The sequence below is a fragment of the Enhydra lutris genome, unplaced genomic scaffold (genome assembly GCF_002288905.1).
Source record: "Enhydra lutris kenyoni isolate GAN:26980312 unplaced genomic scaffold, ASM228890v2 scaffoldscaffold33, whole genome shotgun sequence".
NCBI lineage: Eukaryota > Metazoa > Chordata > Mammalia > Carnivora > Mustelidae > Enhydra > Enhydra lutris.
This window is the reverse complement of record NW_019154117.1, coordinates 11,338,701-11,360,684: the sequence shown is the minus strand read 5'-3', so window position 1 is coordinate 11,360,684 and position 21,984 is coordinate 11,338,701. Positions and strand designations below refer to the sequence as shown.

At 44.1% G+C, this 21,984-nt stretch overlaps 1 protein-coding gene across 1 annotated transcript in view; it reads right to left on the bottom strand.

Moving 5' to 3' along the window:
* LOC111153635 (MAM domain containing 2) overlaps nt 1–21,984 on the bottom strand; it is a 145,181-nt gene that overhangs the window by 16,559 nt on the left and 106,638 nt on the right. The window contains exons 10-11 of the mRNA XM_022512779.1: nt 13,136–13,229; nt 9,951–10,103 (exon numbers count right to left, since the gene is read on the bottom strand). Of these exons, the coding sequence (XP_022368487.1) occupies nt 9,951–10,103; nt 13,136–13,229 (247 nt within the window). The remainder of the gene's footprint in view (nt 1–9,950; nt 10,104–13,135; nt 13,230–21,984) is intronic.

Genomic DNA, 21,984 nt, shown 5'->3' with positions numbered 1-21,984 from the left:
AAGTTAGCCCAGTTCTGATTGGACCGAGGTGACCTGTTCTACTCAAGTTGGCTACTTGAGAATAGATCGAATCCTCTCTGGAGAGAAAAACATCACCACCAAGGATTCCATAATTTTTCATTCCCAACATCCAGTATTCAATTAAAATGCCAAATATTTCAAGAAACTGGCCAAAATATGTGTGTGTGGGGTGGGGGAGACAATAGAAACAGAACTGCAGGTGACCCAGCTATGGAGCTATTAGACTTTTTAGGAGTGCAGAATAACTCTTTGTAATAATTTAATAATATGAGCATTTAGTATTATGGCCAAGAACTAGATGATGAGATGAATTTCATCAAAGAATTTGAATCTGTTAAAGAGAAAGAAGTTGGGCAGGGGAGGGATGTGGAACTTTGAGAATGTCAGAGAAACGTCCTCTGAAAATGTGTTTCTCTATCAAAGCAATGGGAACACTGGCAAAAACAAAGCAAAACAAAACAAAAAACAACCTGTCAAATCAACTTATTCCAAACTCTGGAAATTAACTAAAGGGATACAACAATCTAAGAGTGTTGATTCAAGAAAAATGACAATCCTTCAAAGAAAGGTGAGCTTTGTATGTGCACTAATCCCATCGTCATCTCTCCTACTCTTAGGCAGGCTTGAAAACCAGGAGCTTTACAAACAAGATATCTGGAAAAAGCAGTAGCTTACAGCAATTCTGCAAGGGGCCCAACTGGTTTGGAGCTACCCAAAACCCCATCCCCAGAAAAAATCATTATTTGACTTATTTGGCAAAGCACCAGAAAGTTCCATTCTCAGGGCTTCTCTTTATTTAATCTGACTGAAGTAGACCTGACCTTGGATGTAATTTGACTAAGGTAGACTACCTTCTCTCCAGAGCATTTGTCAAAAGCAATCAGTTGAACAAGTGTTAACATTTCAGCCGCCTGAGGTAGTATTAACAACTGAAACGAAAAAAAGACTGACCAAACATTTTTAACGAAAAAGACTAGATCATAGGATATCTTTGGCGGGGGGGGGGGGGGGGGGGGTCGGAGGCAGGGAGGGGCTTTGCAAAACACCAAAATATTTCTGGCAACCTCCATGGCTTCTCAAAGGTTCCCATAGGATCAAGCAGCCAGTTGGACATAGCCATGGCCAACTTAATGAGGCATCCTCGTAGCAGCTCTCCCTCCTTCCTGGCTCTGCTACCTTTGCTCCACACTTCTGCTCCTTGGGACCACACCTCCAAAAATACAAGACTTCACCGTCTTGGGAACCCTGGCTGACAGTGTGCTGTAGACCAGCCCAGCAGAATCATTTACAGTTCCCCGAAGCTGCCATGATACTTAGCAGTTCCACACTCTGCACGTGCCACTCCCTCGTTCTGAAATGCTACCTCATCCTGCCAGCCATTCTTCGTGGTGAGCTCTCAGTCACCCTTCAAGACGCTCCCAAGGAGAGCTAGCTGCTTCTCTCTACGTGGATCCATATCTCTAGAAGTTAACCCTTATTACTTTACTTATAATTTGGGGGCAATTATTCGGTGCACAAGGCATGTAGAAGCTCAGAAAATGGGGAAGAAATCAAGGTCTCTGGATTTAGGACCGCTCCCAGTTCTAAGATGTTTCATCTTACAGACATGTAGCTTGTGACACAGGCATCTGGAACAACTAAATGTGTTAAAGGGGACTTTATTTGCTTCAATGTTTGAATGGGTGATGCTTGTCACCCATTGTGATCTGAGAGCCCACATATCCACGTAGATATGGGTTCCAGCCACTGGACGCCAGAGAAAGAAGCAGCTACCCTTTCAGGACTGAGGAAACGCAACAGGTGTGCAGGCCACAGTGCTCGAGTTCAACTGACAACATGGGATCGCTGACATCAGAAATAGCTCAGAGAAGAATTTACTTTCTGCTAGATGCTTTTCTATAGAGGTCTAAAAATACCATCAATTTGAATATATTCTTTCCAACAGAAAATACCCCTCTTTGACTGAAAGGTGTTGGGGTGAGATCATGGTGCCATGTGAAGAATTGTGCCTTTCACATATAAGTTGTCACAGCTTTCCAGGTCGTCTGTGGTCTCTTAGTGTCATATAAGGCAGGGAAATTCCAGTGAGACAGTGTGGACAGAATATGGGCATTAGAGACTGGGGTCCTGAGATTCTGTCCCTACTCTATGTGTTACTACTGTGTGGCCCCAGAAAAAACACTTAACTTCTCTGAGCTTTGGTTTTCTCATGTGAAAAATAGGCCATCCATTCACTTTACTTCCACTTACTTTGTGGTAAGGATGTGTTTATGGACCGAATGTTTGTGCCCCCCCCCCAATTTATATGTTGAAATCCTATCCCCCAATGTGATGATATTAGGAGGTCAAGGCCCTTGGGAGCTGATTAGGTCATGAGGGGTGAACTCTCTTCAGTGGGATTAGTATCTTTTTAAAAGAGAGCCCAGAGAGAGCCCTTGCCCCTTTGGCCATGTGGGGACAGAGTGACAAGATGGCCTTCTATGAACCAGGAAGCAGGCTCTCACCAGACACCAAATTTGTTGATGCCTTGATCTTGGACTTCCCAGCCTCCAGAAGTGAGAGAAGGAAATGTTTGTTGTTTAAGCCACCTGGTCTGTAGCACTTTTGTTAAACCAGCTCATACTGACTAAGACAAGATATAAAGTTCCCAGCATAGTGCCTACGCATGGTAAATATTCCATAAATGATCATTAGCTAACATTATTTCTCCAGTAAATCAACTGTTAAAGTAATTTTAAGAACAAAACCAAAACACCTTCAATCCAATTCTATATGTGTAGGTACGCTCAGCAAACTTCGCTGCCTCATCTGCATTACTGCATTATTGTAGATTGTAGAATAAAATCGAACCTGTAAAAGATTTTCTTTTTTTTTTAAAGATTTTATTTATTTATTTGAGAGAGAGAGTATGAGAAGGGGGAGGGTCAGAGGGAGAAGCAGACTCCCTGACAAGCAGGGAGCCCAATGTGGGACTCGATCCCAGGACTCCAGGATCATGACCTGAGCTGACGGCAGTCGCTTAACCAACTGAGCCACCCAGGCGCCCACCTATAAAAGATTTTCTTTAGTTAGAAGACTGAAAGGCGCTTTGAGAACCTTTTAAAAATTTGCATCGAAACAGGTGAAATAAAGACTGAAGAAGAAGGCAGACCCTAGCAGCGATGTGCTGGAAAAAAAAAAAATCAGAATTCTCTTGATTGTGCACCAGAGAATTTCATTTAACTTAAAAAGCATTTGCTGGGAGTGAATATTGGGCACACTAAGATGTTTTTGCATTGTGGGCGCCTGGGTGGCTCAGTGGGTTAAAGCCTCTGCCTTCAGCTTGGGTCATGATCCCAGGGTCCTGGGATGGAGCCCCGCATCGGGCTCTCTGCTCAGCAGGGAGCCTGCTTCCTCCTCTCTCTCTTCCTGCTTCTCTGTCTACTTGTGATCTCCGTCTGTCAAAAAAATAAGTAAAATCTTTATAAAAAAAAAGATGTTTTTGTGTTGTAATCTTTGCAGAACATCCAGACAGCTGAAACATCCTTCAACGTTTTCAGAGACAAAGCAAACACTATCATATCATTTTTCTTTGAACAAACCCACACCAAGTTAACTAATGCATGCCCTTCTAAACTGGGCAAAAGGCAAATAAAGGAGCAAACTTATGAGTCATTGAGTGTCCACTGAACATGCTTCCGCTAGGTTGTCACAGATTTTGCGCAGAGGGAGTGGGGGTAGAATGTGGTATGCACATTAAACAGACTCAGGTTATCTCAGCAGAAGGATGTCAGCGGCAGGACAAAGGCCATTTTGTGTCTCCTCCTTCAGTGCTCAGCACTCTGAGCTAACCCCGGGGAAGGATTCTGTTATGTGTTGAATGGCACTCTTGTAAAATTCACACACTAAAGCCCTAACTCTGGTACTTCGGATTGCGGCTGTGGATGTGTCTGCAGATTGGGCTTTTCAAGAGGTAATGAAGTTGAAATGGGGTTGTTCGGGTGGGTCCTAATCCAACAACAAGAGCTCAGGACACGGACAACAAGGGCCAATGGGCAACCATGTGAGGACACAGCCGGAAGGAGGGCACCTGCAAGCCCATCGGGGAAGCCTCAGAATGAAACCAACCCTCTCAACACCTTGAGCTTGGACTTCGAGCCTCTGTAAACATGAGAAAATAAATTTCTGTTGTTTAATGAAGCTGCCCAGGGGTATTTGGGGTATTTTAGTAAGGCAGCATCAGCAAGGCCATGCTGAGTCCAAGTACATGCCCCTAAGGTTATCTGCAATCCCGTGGGGAAGATAAAAGTGACAGACACATGGAAGGATTAGGTAAGTACCACTGTGTCGGCATGAGAGTGACGAGGGGGCAGTCACAGCCACGGCCACCAGTGAAAAGAGAGCCAAGGGAGGAGGAATCATGGAGACAAGGAAGGGAGGGGCAGGGACATCCTTGTTGAGTCCCTACTTCCCACAAACACTGTGGAAATGTCATCAGAGTTACTGGCCACTCTTCTCAAGTCTCTTTTGGTGGTTCTTCCTCTTCTGACTTCTGAACTTTGGAGTCTCCAAGGCTTATGCCTTGGTCCACCTTTGGGTCTACCAGGGCTCCCCTGGAGATCTCACCCAGTCACATGGTTTTAAATCCCATCCATATGCCAAAAACTTCCAGCTCAGCCCTCCTTCCTGGCCCTCCGACTGCCCACTCAACACCTCCCCTTGAATATCCATCAAGAACCTCAAATCTGACATATTTACGACTGAGCTCCTGATCTTCCCAACGAACCTCTCCATCCCGTCTCCTCTATTGAGTTGTCAACAACTCACATTCCAGTTGCTCAGGTCAACAAGCACTGAACTCATCCTTGACTCCTCTCCTGCTCTTCACTCACATTTCATCTATCAAGAGATTCTGCTGGCTCCACTTTCAAAACATTCCAGAATTTCACCCCTTCTGACCCCCCGGACCGATCCGCTGTCATTGGTACATCCACCCTCACTGTAAATTCATCATCATCACCGTCGGTCCCCTGGATGCCTCACCAGATCCTCACAGGGCTCTTCAACCTCACTCTTGCCCCGTTTCCACTTCTAGTCTTTTCTCAGCAGAGCAGCCACAGCGATCCCCTCAAAACCAGGCCAGGTCACTTTCTCACTACGCTCAACATTCTCCAGCATCTTCCCATTTCAGGGAAAGTAAAACCTGAGGTCTTTCTAACTAATGAGAAGGCCAAGTCCTGGCCGACGATTGTTTCTCTGACCTCATTGCTATTTGTGGGACACACTGGGCCTGCTTCCACTTAAGGGGCTTCCCACTGGAACACTCCCCCCAGATACACACTAGCATAGCTACCCCAGCTCTTTCCAGGTTACCTTCTCAAAGAGCTCAGCTGTGACTCTATTTAGATAAGCTAACTCCACTCATATCCTCCTCCCAATTTCCAAGCTCCCCTGCCCTACTTTTTTTTTTTCTATAGCTATTTTTACTTTTTAACATACTATACAATTTATAGCTAAGTGTAGTCTTTGTTGTCTGTCCCCACCTACTAGACTAGAATAGAATGGTGACATTTTTACTCCCTCTAGGGGCTAACCAGTTACCTTTTCGTAAGTTGGCAGGGGACAGGCTGGAAGGGATGGGGTGGGGGCAAAGGGGAGCGTGACCAGAAATTTCTAACTTTTTGATTTTAATTAGTAATCCCTCCTGCTGTGGTTTCTGTTGTCAGTTTTTAATTTTTTTTAATTGTGCTTTTTTTTTTTAACTTTTCCTTTTTACCTTTTGTGTATATGTAGGGAATTTACAGGGAAATATGTACTTTATGGAATAACTTTTAAGAACTAAGATTTATTTTAAATAAAGTAACAGACCTTTAATCTTATACAGCTAAATTACTGATTATATATTTGCTGAGTTGACTTAAAGTTTCAGAAAATTGTATCAGGCGTTTTATTTTTTGACTGCAAAGCCTTCTTAAGAAAGTCTTTTTAACACACACACACACACACACAACACCACGCCACGCCACACCACACCACACCACACCACACAAGAATAGAAGCTCCGTGACGGCAAATGATTGCTTTGTCTGTTTTGTTCATCCGTGTTTCCCAAGCACTTAAACTGGACTTGGCACATAGTAGACCTCAATGAAAACTTGATGAGTGAAGGAACGAGTGAATAATTGAGCATTAATCGAGCATTTATTCTATATCAGGTCACATCCTAAGTATGTTTTGGATACTGTCTCAAATATGAATGATACGCACATAAATATCACCACAATCGGTGAGGTAGGTACTCATTATTCCACATATAGCTAAGGAAATGAGATTTAGAGAAATTCAAAGGTGAAACTAAGATTTGGACCCTAGCAGCAATCTCGTCCCAAACCTCTCAACCAGCCTATAAAGCAGTAGGGAGGCATGGAGCTATAATTATTCTCATTTTCGAGATGACACAAATGAAACTGAGAGATTTGACATAACTTTCTCACGGTTTCATAGCCAGTGAGTGGGGTATGAGTCCAAAGTTCACTGGTCTGTTGTACCTCCTGGAGTGTGGTGACCTCCTTGCCCTTCCAAAGACCCCTTCCCTCCACTGCTTACTATTTTTGCTTTGCCTTCTCGTCCATGTCCAAGACATTCCACGGCCTGTTGCCCTGAACATTCCCCTGTGGCAATACCACAGCATAGCTCTCTTTGAGAGTATCTCTTCTCAGATCTGCTACCACTAGCCTTCTTGGTGTCTCTGGGAAAAGGAAGAAAAACTATCAACCCTCCTCCCACCCAAGATAAAAGCACACAGATACCACATCATGGCTACAGTGGGCTCCAATTCAACCTGATTCGTTCTTGACCTTTCTCTACTCCTCTTGTAATAAAAAGATACCTTCCCACTATTCCGTTTTCTAGGGGTTTCGTTAAATAAATGGCTAGTTGTTTTTTTTTTTTTTTTAGATTTTATTTATTTATTTATTTGTCAGAAAGAGAGAGAGAGAGAGAGTGCACAAGCAGGCAGAGTGGCAGGCACGGGCAGAGAGAGAAGCAGGCTCCCCGCCGAGCAAGGAGCCAGATGCGGGACTCAATCCCAGGACCCTGGGATCATGACCTGAGCCGAAGGCAGTGGCTTAACCGACTAAGCCACCCAGGCATCCCACGGCTAGTTATTCATATGTGTCAGGGAGGACTTATATTCATTTATTCATTCTAAAGGCATTTTTTAGCATATGCGGTATACGAGGTACAAGATTAAGCCCTATGGGGATTCAAAAACAAGGTTGAGGGGCGCCTGGGTGGCTCAGTGGGTTAAGTCTCTGCCCTCTCTCTCTCTCTCTGCCTGCCTCTCTGCCTACTTGTGATCTCTCTCTCTGTCAAATAAATAAATAAAATCTTTAAAACAAAAACAAAAAATCAAGGTTGGCAGTACCTTGCCCTTAAGACATTGTTGGTCAGAGCCATTGAGACTCAGTTTTGTGTTTTCATTTGTGTTATCTCTTTCCACTCGATTTAATGTTGAAAAACCTGCAGCTGCTACAGCGGTCTTGCTACCATGAGATGAAAGCCTACCTAAGACTGGAGACAACCAAGAAAACCAGACAGAGCAGAGGGTTGGACAAGGAGAGGAACTGGCTCCTGATCGCACAGTTTCGTCTTCTGCATCAAGTTGTTCCTAAAGCTAGCCCTAAGTGGATTTTGCCGGCGACAAAGGGCAATAAACTATTCCCAACCAAAACGGTACTAACACACAGGTCTTTGGATTATCTTTTTAAGCCCCTGGTCTTCCAGAGACAGCCTCACAGACTCTAAGAGCCCCCTTAGAATCTTCTACTCCGTGCTGGAAGTGCCTATCTGTTCTACTGGACCAATGCTGAATCTCTAAAACATCCTGTCTTATGGAAGCAACACTGTCCCAGCATCAGCCAGCTAAAGCAGTAAGACAGAATGGAAGGTCAGGGGTAGGACCAGCCTGAACAACCTCTTCTTAGTCAGGCAAGAGTGCATTAGCACACGAGGCCAAATGGACACTCACTGGGAAGGTGGCTGGAACCAAGAGCTCTTGAAGGGACCGGAGCCAAAACCACCAGGTGGAACCCCAGTGGAGAATCTATGTGGGTTGTACCTTGTAGAGCAAGCGCTAGGGAATGAACAGGTGGTCAGAGGAGATTAGCCAGGAAGTACACTGCCAGAAATTGCAAGACGCAGTGTTTCCCCAAAGAGCCAGTATTCAGGTATCTGTTAGGACAGAGGACAGTCAACAGCCAAGACAGAATCTGAAACAGCACCAACTATTTTAAAAGTTATTTTCTTTCACTCTCTCTCCCACTTATCCTGTTAAAGATCACGAAGTGAGGGGCAGAGGAGGAAGTAAAACAAAGAAAACGAAAGAACTTTCTTCCCTTTTATCATCCCCAAACTATGAGTCGGGCTCAAACTGAGGGAAACAGAGGTGATTCATTCGAATGTGAAATGGAAGATTTGGATTTGGATTGGATTTGGTAACACACATAAATACGTACGTACCTGCTCTCATACCTCGACAGGACTGCGAAGCTATGGGGTCTGCCAAGGCATGGGGAAGGGAAGATGCTTTAGGATCCACGTGAAGAAAGCATCCAAAGAAAGAATAAAGCTGTTCCTGAGTGCACCCCACCCCAAGTTTAGCCACGTCCCAAACAGGTTACACGGTAGGTTGCTGTCTGGAGTTACTCCACAGGCTTATCTTGAGGTAGGCCACAGGAAACAGCAGTAGCTAACTCACCTTTGCATGTATGTATGTACGTATTTTTAAAGATTTATGTATTTATTTTAGAGAGAGACAGCACGTGAGTGGGAGTGGGGGGGGCACAGAGGGAGAGACAGAGAGAAGCAGACTCCCTGCTGAGCGTGGAGCCCAACCTGGGACCCGAGATCAGGACCTGAACTGAAATCCAGAATCCAGTGCTCAGCTGACTGAGCCACCCGGATGTCCTCACCGCTGTGTTTACCATCATAACGGCCTCTCTGTTAGGAGCCTCGAGGACTTATCTCTTCAGGCTTACTATCAGGGCAAGTTCTGCTTCCCTGGACCAAGCAGCGTGCTTGCATCCAATGGATACGCCAAGAGAAATGAAGAGTGTCGGAGAGAAAGGTCTATTCTGCGTGGAGTATCTGATCCCTGACGTTGTTTACAACGGCTGCACGTGGTGAAAGTAAATCAACGTTTAGTCTATTACATTGTACTTTATGTATTTTCTACAGAAAATGCACCCTCTTCTTACACCCTTGGGCGGTGTGCTTTACCTCTTTATCCCGAGGACACGGTGAATCAGGTTTTTCATCTTTGCTGCAGCTGCTAGAAAATGTAGAGTCGCGCTTGCCTGCTAATGTTTTCTCCCGTGTCCGCCAGCACATTTTTCCATACGAGGCCTCAGTCCTGGCTCCAGCTTCGATCACGACATTTTTTTCCCTTCGCACTGTCCCTCTGTCTTTTATTTTTAAACCCACTTCTGATTAAATTATTTCTGTGTGCCTCTCTTCGTAAGCCCATTTAAATCGTCTTTGCTCAGGACACGCAAGCAGTGTATACACAGAAAGAACGAGGGGCGCCTGGGTGGCTCAGTGGGTTAAAGCCTCTGCCTTCGGCTCGGGTCATGATCTCAGGGTACTGGGATCGAGCCCCGCGTCGGGCTCTCTGCTCAGCGGGGAGCCTGCTTCCCTCCTCTCTCTCTCTGCCTGCCTCTCTGCCTGCTTGTGATCTCTGTCTGTCAAATAAATAAATTAAAAAAAAAAAAAAGAAAGAAAGAACGATCGTCCGTGCACACATTTCATGATCTCTCCCAGGTGTGTAGAATCGCCTGTGTCGTTCCTCCTAGACACAGGACACACATCGGCACCTCTCAACATGCAGGAAATGACCTCTAGAATGCTAGGTCGGGTTTCCTTGGCAAACAGCACCACGTGGCGTAACTCACCTACCCCAGTAGTGTGATCTCCCTTGGGCCCCGTGTAGGAGGTGGGCGTCTCTCCCCTCCGCCTGTGCCAGCTGCTCCGGTTTCTTCTCTCCTGAGTAAATGCACATTCATCTTGCTCAAAAGTACACTCTCCAGGGGGAGGGAGAAGCCTCTCTGCAGGGAGACAGCAGGTGTCATTACTGAGGCTCCTTCAGTGAATACGCGGCCCGTGGCTCCCAGGAAGCCCATTCTGCATGTGGGCATGTCACCCGGCCACACGCCAGGGTGTCCGGAGAGGCAACCCCCCAACACCGGCCGCCCACCTACGCCAGGTCCTGCTCGGAGGCGGGGCACCATCAGACATCTCGATTCAGAGGAGTTGGGACAACTCTGAGAAAGAAACTTCCTCTGACTGGCCAATTTATTTGTCTGAATGAGCGTACAAGGCTCTGAGAGCTGGAGGGAAATTGTCTTCATGGAAATATGGAAAATAAGAAAATTGCCTAATATAGGAGGTTTCTTCAGAAATCCAGGGTGAATGAAGGGAATCCTTAGAACAACTCTAGAGCTGCTTCGGGGGACGTGGGGAAGGTGCGAAAGCTAAACGTGCTTCTGGAGACACAGTTTGATGTGTGTGGGGGACGCACGTCATGACTGGCGTTTTCTGGCCTCCGTATTCTTTTTTTTTTTTTTTTTTAAGATTTTATTTATTTATTTGACAGAGAGAGAGAGAGAGGCTGTAAGCAGGGAGAGCAGCAAAGAGAGAGGGAGAAGCAGGCTCCCCACTGAGCAGGGAACCTGATGTGGGGCTCAATCACAGGATCCTGGGATCATGACCTGAGCCGAAGGCAGATGCTCAACCAACTGAGCCACCCAGGCGCCCACCTGTGCTTCCATATTCTTGTCTACCTCACAGGACTGTATTCAATGAGATCATGCACGTAAAGTATTTAGAACATGAAGTTCTCGATAAATATTAGCTAAACAAATATTAGGTCTTAGTGTTTTGCCAGCTGGAGCCTTATTTTCCATTTCCAAAAACAAATATTTATGTCTTCAGATGCCATCTTCAATAAATTTGATGATGATGATTTTTTAAAAGATTTTATTTATTTATTTGACAGAGAGAGAGATCACAAGTAGGCGGAGAGGCAGGCAGAGAAAAAGGGGGGAAGCAGGCTCCCTGCTGAGCAGAGAGCCTGATGTGGGGCTCGATCCCAGGACCCTGAGACCATGACCTGAGTCGAAGGCAGAGGCTTTAACCCACTGAGCCACCCAGGCGCCCCAATTCTTAATATTAGAAAGGTGCCACCTCCCACTTACTGGAAACTTCTTTGCCTAAATTTGGTTGTGTGGGAGGCCACGATAAGGCTTGAGATGAGAACCAAACCAGGCCCTGACTTGTGCCTCCTTTAAAGGCTGAATAGCCCAACAAAAGGCTTAGGTCGATAAAGTGGAGTAGCACTGAGAAAGGGTCTGTGCTATGTGTTGTGAGCTCACCTACATGACTTCCTACACGTTTGCTAGTCAGATAGAGACGATTTGGTCGGGGTCAGAAATTCTTGGCTGGTCCTTGCTGTCCTTGCACGGGCTATAGACTACACCATTGTAAGACTGTGCTTTGCTTACATAAACTATGTCTTGAGTGGCCTTGAAGTCAGTACATCTGGCGCTAGAGGGTCTGCTATTGGTGCTTGGGAAATAGATAATGGGAAAGCTTGAAGGATTTTCTGTGCATGTTACAAACTCTTCAGTAATCAGCTAAAAATAGATACTTTCTTATGATTGTTTCTGTTAGCCATATAATGCCTTGCTGCCTTGAATAAAATTGGCACTATTGGACATGCTCCTTGGTGCTCCTCCTGCCCCCATCTCTTTGTCTCTTAATTTCTTTTCACCATCCTCTTACCCTCTCGACCCTGGTCGATTTGTCGCGCCGGCCGCGACATGGTTGTGCCTTCACACCCAGATTCTTAGCAAATTTCTCTAACACATAGCCTGTTTTTTTTTACATCTCTTTCATAATAATGATTTTACTTCATTTCATTTCACATACGGTACGAGCCAATGAAGCCTCATTCCCTCTCCTATGCCTCAAGTGTAGATTCTTGTTTTCTCTTTGTGTTGTCCTTGCAGTGCATCACAAATCAAGGGACTAAAACAAACTATCTTTTCAATAAATAAACAAGGAGATTCTCTTCTAGCACCACATGGATTCCACAGTTTGCCTGTTTGTTAAAGAAAGAGATACCCTGTGGTTTCAGATGCAGTGGTAATTAGTAGAGACAGGGACCAATGATCCGGATTGAGGTATGTACCATTTTCTCATAAGAAATAATGTCCACAGCGCCTGGGTGGCTCAGTGGGTTAACCCTCTGCCTTCGGCTCAGGTCATGATCTCAGGGTTCTGGGATCGAGCCCCGCTTCGGGCTCTCTGCTCAGTGGGGAACCTGCTTCCTCCTCTCTTTCTCTGCCTGCCTCTCTGCCTACTTGTGATCTCTCTGTCTGTCAAATAAATAAATAAAATCTTAAAAAAAAAAAAAAAAGAAAGAATGTCCAACACATAGCCACCATCTTGGTTTTGTCACTATCATCAATGCTTGGTCCACTTTCCACTGTCCTTTAATTCACTTGGGAAATATTTATTTTATTATCATTTAAATATTACATGTTTATAGGCTCCACACTGGGCATGGAGGTTGCTTAAGATTCTCTCTCTCCCTCGGCCCCTCCCTGACTCTCTAAAAAAGAGAGAAAAAAAGAAAAATGATGTGTTTAGTGTAATGTCTGTATAATAATGATTTCATTACTATTACTGGAAAATCTGCCTTCATGTAAGACCCATTAAAAATAACTAACAGTAACTTCAATAGAAGGTGTTTTTTTTAAACACACCGCTTTGTGCTGGGTCCTAGGCTGGGGAATTCGCAGGTATTGTCCCCACTATTCAAGCACGTATTACCATCACTACCTCTCTTGCAGATGACAATATAAGCCATACGCACACTGTCACACTGTGCGTAAAAAATCATCATTTCTAAATTCCAAAACTTACTACACAGATCTGGAGAGGGGGCACTTCTGGCCAGAGAAACAAAACTAAGAGGCCAGCCCAGACTCAATGTATTGGGTGTGATCTTAGAGAAACAGGGTATGCTGGCATAGGTTTGGGAAACAAAGAGAGCTTAAATCCCGAACCGTCTTACCTGGAGATGAGCAGCTTCCCAATTCTATTACAATGTCGTCCAAGGCGACCAGGCCACAGTCCCAAAAACTTTTGCATAGGCTCATGAAAACCACCTGTAAATCAGAAAAATAAAACCACGAATTTGGTTTCCTGCGCATTAGAAATTCTTAAACCCTGGGATTTACTCAGCCCAAAGCATGCATAAGCAAATTACAGAGGCCTCTCTTCCTCGTCCACATGAACTACAGGTCACATGGCAGGAGTGATTGCTAAGCTTTTACACAGGACCCTGAAATCACTGCCATTCTTTTTTAAGCAGACTTAAGCTCATAATGATAGGCTGTGTATATTAATGCCGGAATCAGCTCACATTCTTTTGAGAGTTGAAGGCGGAAAACAAGAGGTTAACCAGATGGCAGAGGAAAACAAGAGGTTAACCAGATGGCAGAGGAAAACCTCTCAAGTTTTAAATGTTTTCCCCAGATAATCCACAAAGTGCATGGAGAGTTGACAGTATTCCAGGCATTTTTACAAACATTTCCAGTACAAACAGTATTGATTTTTTGGAAATGAATTTCTGGCTCTGTGCTTAGTTCATATTGTTAACAAAGTTCCCGTCATTTGCCATCTGGAGACTTATGTTCCATTTCCAAAGAGAAGATATATGTCCCTAGACCGTATCACTAATAAAAGCCCTAAATGCCGTTCTTTTATCAGGCCAAACATTTTTACTCTTCTATGTGAAACAAAACCAGATCCATACCATCAATTAAATTCATTGCACCGGAGAAAGGGGGATGAGGGGGAGGGAAGTTTTGCATTTCTTTACATCAGACCTATTTTAAAGTCTCCTTTTCATAGACAGGATGAGCAAAGAGTACTTTTCCAAACATTTGTATTAGATTTTCACTGTACTTTGTGTTGTTGTTGTTTTTTTAATATTATTTATTTATTTGAGAGAGACAGAGAGAGCACAAGCAAGGGGAGGAGCAAAGAAGCAGACTCCCCACTACGCAGGGAGCCCGAGGCGGGACTCCATCTCAGGACCCTGGGATCATGACTTGAGCCCAAGGCAGACACTTAACCCACTGAGCCACCCAGGCGCCCCTGCTTTGTGGTTTATAAAACTGCTTTGCATGTGTAGCCTGACGTGTAATGAATATGAAGTCACTTAGTCCATGTGCAATCCCTCAAATACAAATCTTAATCCAAACAAAAACAGAGATAGAACAGAAACTAAGACTAAAGTTGGGAATAATGAGAACATTTTATTTTTTTGGACTCTAATATTATGTTGTGTCTTCAACTTATCTGTGTTATCAGCAGGAACTCTTTGCTCTCTGAGGATCAGAACCATTAGCATACAAAATTTATTTCAAATTTTTAAAATGATGTGACAGTTTACCACCATGCAAAGTATAAAATGTCTTTAGCTAATATCTTCAGAATAATTACTAAGAATAAGATGTGTAAAAGTTCCCTTGGACTGTATTTAGATTGCTTTAAATTAGGAAAAGGCTAGTTTAGAGATGTAACAATATAGAAAGAACTATGTATATACTTAGAAGGGACAAGATAAAAGAGAGTGTTTTGTTTTGTCTCTGTTAATTTTCTCATCCTTATAGATTCTAGAGATCATCTGCAGGGTTTCCTACTTGCAGGATTTTTTGCAGGATTTTTGCCTGGGAACTTATTCCCCATTTGTAAACCCAAATGTCTATGTCATCAGCCCTAAATGCAGTTATATTTTATCAGCAATGTCTATTGTTATGAGGGAAAGAATAGTAATCTGTGTCCTAATTTATTGAATAAATGGTGCCGCAGAGAGAATAAGTCCTGGCTTTCTTGCCTTTTGGCAATTTTCAAGTCTATTTTTCACCTGAATGGTGAAAAAGTAGTTTTTCCAAAATGAATCTGGGATGCCGAAATGATTCGCCATATAAACCATTACCTACATAAGACTCAATCATGTGGCAGCAGACAGAGTCTAAAAAGGAGAAACAGCAATGCGCTCTCATCTGTTTACTTTAGCATTATTTTATGATGACCATAAAACCAAACAAGCAAACAAATAAGCCAGCAATCCAACAAATGAAACAATCCCAAAACACAAAGATACAGGAGATGAATAAACTATGGTATAGCAAGCTAAGAAATAGGCAAACATTAACCCCGACAGCTTGTGAATATTATTAAGTAGTATGAAAGTCTATCTCTCTCATAATGTTAAGTGGAGAAAAAAACTGGTTATAATAGATAAAGTTAAAATTAAACAAACTACGATAAATCACACTGAACTCATCTAAAAGTACCTAGAAGAAAAAAAAAAACCTTGAAAATTTACCAAATATAGAACAATTACGTTAGGATCATAAAATTATGAGTATTAAACAGAATTCCTCTTTATTTTCCGACCATCCTTTAATTTTGTTATATTTATAATGGAGAAAAATAAAAGAAAAAGGAATCAGGACCTCTATAATTAAGATGTGGAATGAGCTAGTGTTTCCTGGATTGGTATTGTTTATTAGCAGCCACGAGGACATCTGGCTATTTAGATTAAAATTAAGTAAAAATCAAAAATTCATGTCTTCAGGCACACTGGCCACATTTCAAGTGCTCAGTAGTCACACACAGCTAGTGGTCAAGCAAACGAGACCCAGCAGATACATAACCTTTCCTCATTGCAGAAATTCCAACGGATAGAACTTCCCGGCTCGTTTCGAGGATTCCGAACAATCTGTGAACGGCCACAGTGGGTTAGGTGAAACGCTAAAGCTGCTTTGGACAAGGGCGGCCCACTAGGTCGCTCCTAGCTTAGAACTCTTTCTGCACTTAGAATTCTTGCCAGACCACGCGCTGTTCCGTCTTGTGAGAGATCCACGGGCAGTCAGCTATGAGCTGACATTCAAACTATGGCCTCAAACCCCAGATCGGTTTGGCGCTTGCCTACTAGCGTTCCAACACACAAAAGAAACATGACAAGATCAGCTTGTTTGGTGGAACACACAAGATTTTCCACTGTGCTATTAATAATGCTGATAATATCAGTTCCTATTCTGGGGCCACCATCTTACATTTTGAGAGCTCCTTGAAGTGGAAAGGTTATTCTAGGGTAGTTAGGACGGGGCCAGCTAATGACCAAGACTGGTCGAGACAGGGAAAAGGGAAAGCCAGACTTCATGGTCTGTTCTTCAGAACGCGGTCCCTAGGTCCAGTTAAGAATGTAACAAGAAGGAGCGCCTGGGTGGCTCAGTGGGTTAGGCCTCTGCCTTCGGCTCAGGTCGTGATCTCAGGGTCCTGGGATCGAGTCCCACATCGGGCTCTCTGCTCAGCGGAGAGCCTGCTTCCTCCTCTATCTCTCTCTCTGCCTGCCTCTCTGCCTACTTGTGATCTCTCTGTGGAATAAATAAAATCTTTAAAAAAAAAAAATGTAACAAGAAAGGAACTGGTCATAGTCTAAATTCTTGAGGGATTAACCTCTTGCTTGTTTGTAAATCTTTTTAAAAAGAGTGTTTATTTCATTTTAGGCAGTGTTTCAAAGCCAGTGGAATACCTCTAGGGGTTGGAAAAAAATTCCTAGGCCACTGAATATATACTTAACTTCCTACAATGCACCACAGAGTCCTCCGCAACCGACAGTTACCAATAACAATACTGAAACACCGAAGCATCCATAGTGCTGAGATCGGAGATAGATGAGCACGCACAATGTCTCTTTTAAGTAGGACCCACAGTTAAATCATATTGTTGATCCTGACTTGACTGTATTTAAAATTACTTGTTTGCACATCTGTTTGTATAGCTCTCCCATTAGTGCCCATTTGTGTTTCCAAAGTGAGTCTACATAGGGTTCCTCAGCAATGAATGCTCTCTAGTGAGACAAAAACTATAAAGTGTCACCAGCACCTAAGGACTGAGACCTTTAATACACTGAAACAGTGTGATTTATAAAAATCTCATTTGCCCCTAAGTTCTAGGAGATTTGCACTAAGTCAGGAGCACCTGTCTAAGGGAGGTACTATTGCACTGTGTCCCTCATCATCTCCCTCTCAAACAGACCAATATATACTCTCTGAGGCATTGCAGGATGTCAGGCAGCAACCCTGGTCTCTACCCACTGGATAACAACATCACCCCCAAGTCGAGACGATCAAAAATACATCGAGACATGGCCAAATGTCCCTTGGTGGGGGGAGCAAAATTACCTCTGGCTGAGAACCACGGGGGTGTGGTAGAACACTGTGGTGTGGATGACAAAACCTCCCTTTTTCTCCCGCGTCAGAACAGGACAGTTGTTGCGGGTTTAAGAGCAGACTAGATGGAGTTAGTTTTCTCTGCCTTTGTATGTCACCAGGTGGTGGTTCTAACAACCTCAAGCCCTGGAAACAGAAGGCAGAGGAGCCAAGAGACAAGAAAGATGGACAAAGACTGGAGCTAAACAATCATCCGCGAGATTATCAAGGCTTGCCTGTTCCAACTTCCCGCTTTCCTGCAAATTGTCAAAGGGCCGTAGAATTCTTTCTTTGTTTACATTTTTCTCCTTTTCCGAAAAGGATGATCGACTCCTTCAAAACAACATAATAATGGGCAGCAGATTGTAAAAAATAACTGAGCACGCTTTCCTCATTGCATGTACTTTTAATTGGCTTCTACAGTTATTTTGGGGGGGTAGGAGGGGCGGTAGGGTGGGGAGAGGGACTGTGTGGGAATTCAGCCACAAGGCTGTGTTCATCAGAGGGCGAGCCTATCCCCAGGCTTTTATTTTTATTTTATTTTTTTTTTAAAGATTTTATTTATTTATTTGACAGAGAGAGATCACAAGTAGGCAGAGAGGCAGGTAGAGAGAGAGAGGGGGAAGCAGGCTCCCCGCTGAGCAGAGAGCCCGATGCGGGGCTCGATCCCAGGATCCTGGGATCATGACCTGAGCCGAAGGCAGAGGCTTTAACCCACTGAGCCACCCAGGCGCCCCCCCAGGCTTTTAAAAGTCCACGAAAGTTCCTGGTGAAAGCACCCAGGAAGTGAAAAGTAAATAAATAAGTAAGTCGGAAACTTATTTTCCCAAACCAGATCAGGTTAAATCTTGAAAGGGACTGGGGTCACTGATTTCAAGTTTATGAAGTGTCATCATTTAAGGACTTCCCAACTTTGCTGAGGGGAGGAAATAAAGCTTTCTGGAGAACTGTGGACTCTATCACCACAAATCCTTGTTGAGCAGTTAAAAAGGATTATTTGTATTAAACAGCTAAACCCTGGCTGAATTAACTGGGTTTCCACGGTCTTGTAAAGGAGTCTTTGTGGCCTGCTCAGGAGACATAGTTGGCCAGATTGCTGGCTTAACCCACCACTTACTTCACTCATTGAACAGCCCCGGCTGGGCCTATAATAAGTATGTGAATGACAGTTTCCAGAAACAGCCTTCTATCTTCACACAGAAGCATTTCAGCCCTATGCCAACAATACCATAAATGACCCGTGTTCACAAAACAAACCTAGCTAGGTTTGGGTTACCAGCGGTGGACCTTGACGATTTACCAGAGTGTCTGATTTTGAGTTAAATTTAACTTTTCTTTTGCTGAGGTTGAACTGCTTTGCAATCATGTGGGCACATAAATTTGGGTATGGTGACTCCAGAGTTGTGGAATAATTATTCATAAAATTACTATAAACCCGCCACTGAAGTCCTAGAGCCCTGCATTACGGGGCTATGCGCACCATGGCAGGATACTCCATTTACTGCCGTCGGATTCATCTCCCTGCTTGACGAGCTGTAACGGAATTCTAAACAGAACAGAACCATAAAGCGAAACAAAACAAAAACTCCAACATGAAGACACTTGGCGAAAGGGTTGGAATCTTCACAAACCCCCAGAGACAGGCTGAGAGGAGTTTCCTCTAGAGAAACGAGTGCGGGACTAGCATTTTTAGAATCCCAGCCGTGTTTTGGGAAATAGTTGCTGAATGGTGGCAGCATGCCTCCTGCAGACACTATATTTGGTCTTCAGATCCCACAAGGGGCTGGATGACCATGTGTTTTTAAATAAGTCTTTAGCTGACCAACACTTTTTTTTTTCTTCTTAAAAGACCCATCTGTTTTGTTTTTCCTTTTTCAAAAGACCCATCTGATTTAACTCAACTCTTGGCTGTGACAAGCAACAAAGACTGAGCAGCTTCCAGCTTCTCCCTCCCTGAGCCCATCCGCTCCCAGGAACCTTCCATTCTGGGCTGGAGGGTGGGCTCCAGGAGGCCTGCGGATAAACAGCAGGACTTTTTCATTGCTATTTCTGTGGTAAATACTCAGATCTCTCGACTCACTGGTTTCAGAAATCTGCACTATTTTGGGATCTTTTGGTCCCTGGAAAGAGAAGAGAGACTCTGGGAGAGACCTCAGAATCGGTTACTTTGTGAATCCGGGAAGGCCCAGAGACCCTGTGGTATCGACTCAAGGGCACTCCAGGGCCAGCTGCAGAGCCAGGCAAGAGACATCACGCTCCAAACCCTCGACAGAGCACGTTTCGTTATACAGACCCGCCTCTTTTCTCCCTTTGGCTGTGGGTATTTAAAATGGGATTCTGAATCATTCTGCTGTATACCTGAAACCAGTATAATGCTATCTGTCAATTATACCTCAGTTTAAAAAAAATAACCCTGAAAGGTATGATTTTGAAACTCCTCAGTTCATAGCAATGGACCCAACATGTCCTTGACCTCCTTTTACAACCAGCTTCCTGACATTCTTGCCCTATGTCTGTTTATAAGGACTTTTTGGTAACCTGGCATGAGAACCTGAATCCTACCTGAATTGTGGCTACATTTAAAAGCTGGTGAGTATGGAACCAGCCAGTATCCTCTCCTGCCCACCTTCCCTCACCTCAGCGACGATCTTCTTTGCCTTAGCTGGTGACCCTGCATCCATGTAGGCCCGCAGGAAAGAATGTTCTCAACTCCCCACAGCCACACCTCCCACCTTAATTTTCATCTGCACCTGTTCTCACTCCCTTTCCCTTTGTTTTGGGAGCAAGGTCTGTCTGACTCCGAAGTTCCTGAGTCTTCCCACTGCAGGACACAATGCCTAATCGACACAATTAATACAGAGGATCCAAATCGAAAATGTGAGAAGGCTCTGGAAAAACGAACATTAAACAAAGATAAGGTAGTGATACTAAAAATGATTTTTAGGGGCGCCTGGGTGGCTCAGTCAGTTAAGCATCTGCCTTCGGCTCAGGTCATGATCCCCAGGGTCCCAGGATGGAGCCTTGCATCTGGGTCTCTGCTCAGCGGGGAGTCTGCTTCTCCCTCTCCCTCTGCCCCTCCCCCTACTTGTGTCCTCTCTCCCTCTCTCACATAAATAAATAAAATCTTAAAAAAATAAAAATGATTTTTAGTGCTTTAGAGTCTAATTCACATGCTAATGAAGAGGACACTGCTGTGTATATTTATCCCGTCAGTCGCTCGTTATCACTGAAGGGAAATAGGTGTGAATGCCTTCCTGCATTTTACATACTCTTTTCAGCAGGCAGGTGGGCCAAACAGATCGATGCCCGTTTATCTCTGGCCCACCTCCCTTAGGAAGGCTCCCTGGCTGAACCCTTCTCTAACCCATGCAATATAAGGTAATGACCAATTTAACTGTCCTGTTCAGGGACAGACATCACACTCTGGAGCTCTTGCCGTAGTAGCTCACTGGGATGGAGATAGAATGCCGGTTCTACCAGAAAACAGGCACAGTGCAGTCACTGAATAGCAAATATGGAAGAAGCTAGGTCTTTGTCCTGACCTTCACCTGTGCTTGGAAAGTTCTGGGGTCAAGAGAGGACAGCAGGTACCCAAGCAGGAATACTGTCTTCATTCTACTCATGTCTGACACAGAGAGTTTTTGGCCTGACTTTCATTGATTCCCAAGGCAAAGTGTGGATCCTCGACTGGACGAAGGGTTGTGGCTTAAAGCTTGTGTAACACTATGCCCTTGCAGCCTGCCACAAGCTATTTGACCGAACCCTATTGATGGATAATTGGGCAGTTCCTAATTTCTCAGTATTACACAACCTGCTGGGATGAATACTGGTGTCTAAATATTTGTGCATAACCACTATTAGTTCCTTAGGATGCATCCCGGGAAGTAGAATTTTGCATCAAAAGGTATTCCTGTGGGGTGCTGGGGTGGCTCAGTCAGTTAAGTGTCTAACTCTTGATTTCAGCTCAGTTCATGATTTCAGGATCATGGGATTAAGCCCTGTGTTGGGCTCCGTGCTAGGCATAGAGCCTGCTCAAGATTTTCTCTCTCCTTTTCCCTCTGTCCCTCCCTGCATGTCCCCCCCAAAAGAGTATTCATGTTTAGAAGCTTTATTTTTGAGACATGAAATTGAGTTATCATCTAGATATATCAATTTATCTTCACACTAGATCTTATGAAAATCCTTATTTCCTTACATCCTTACCTCTCTGGGGTAAGTAAGTAAGTAAGTAACTAACTAAATATATATATATATATATATATATATATATGTGTGTGTGTGTGTGTGTGTGTGTGTGTGTGTGTGTGTGTTTCTTTTAAAGATTTTAGTTACTTATTTGAGAGAAAGAACATGAGAGAGAGAGCATGAGTGGGGGAGGGCAGAAGGAGAGGGAGAAGCAGACTCGCTGCAGAGCAGAGAGCCTGATATAGGCCTCGATCCCAGGACCCCAGGGTCATGGCCTGAGCTGAAGGCAGACACTTAACCGACTGAGCCACCCAGGTGCCCCTGTATTTTAAGTATTCATAGATAATACTCTACAATATGAGACATGAGAAATTACTCATATATATGCATATTTTGGGCCTAAACTGATAGATTTTTTAATTGATAAACTGAATACAAAGAGTATACA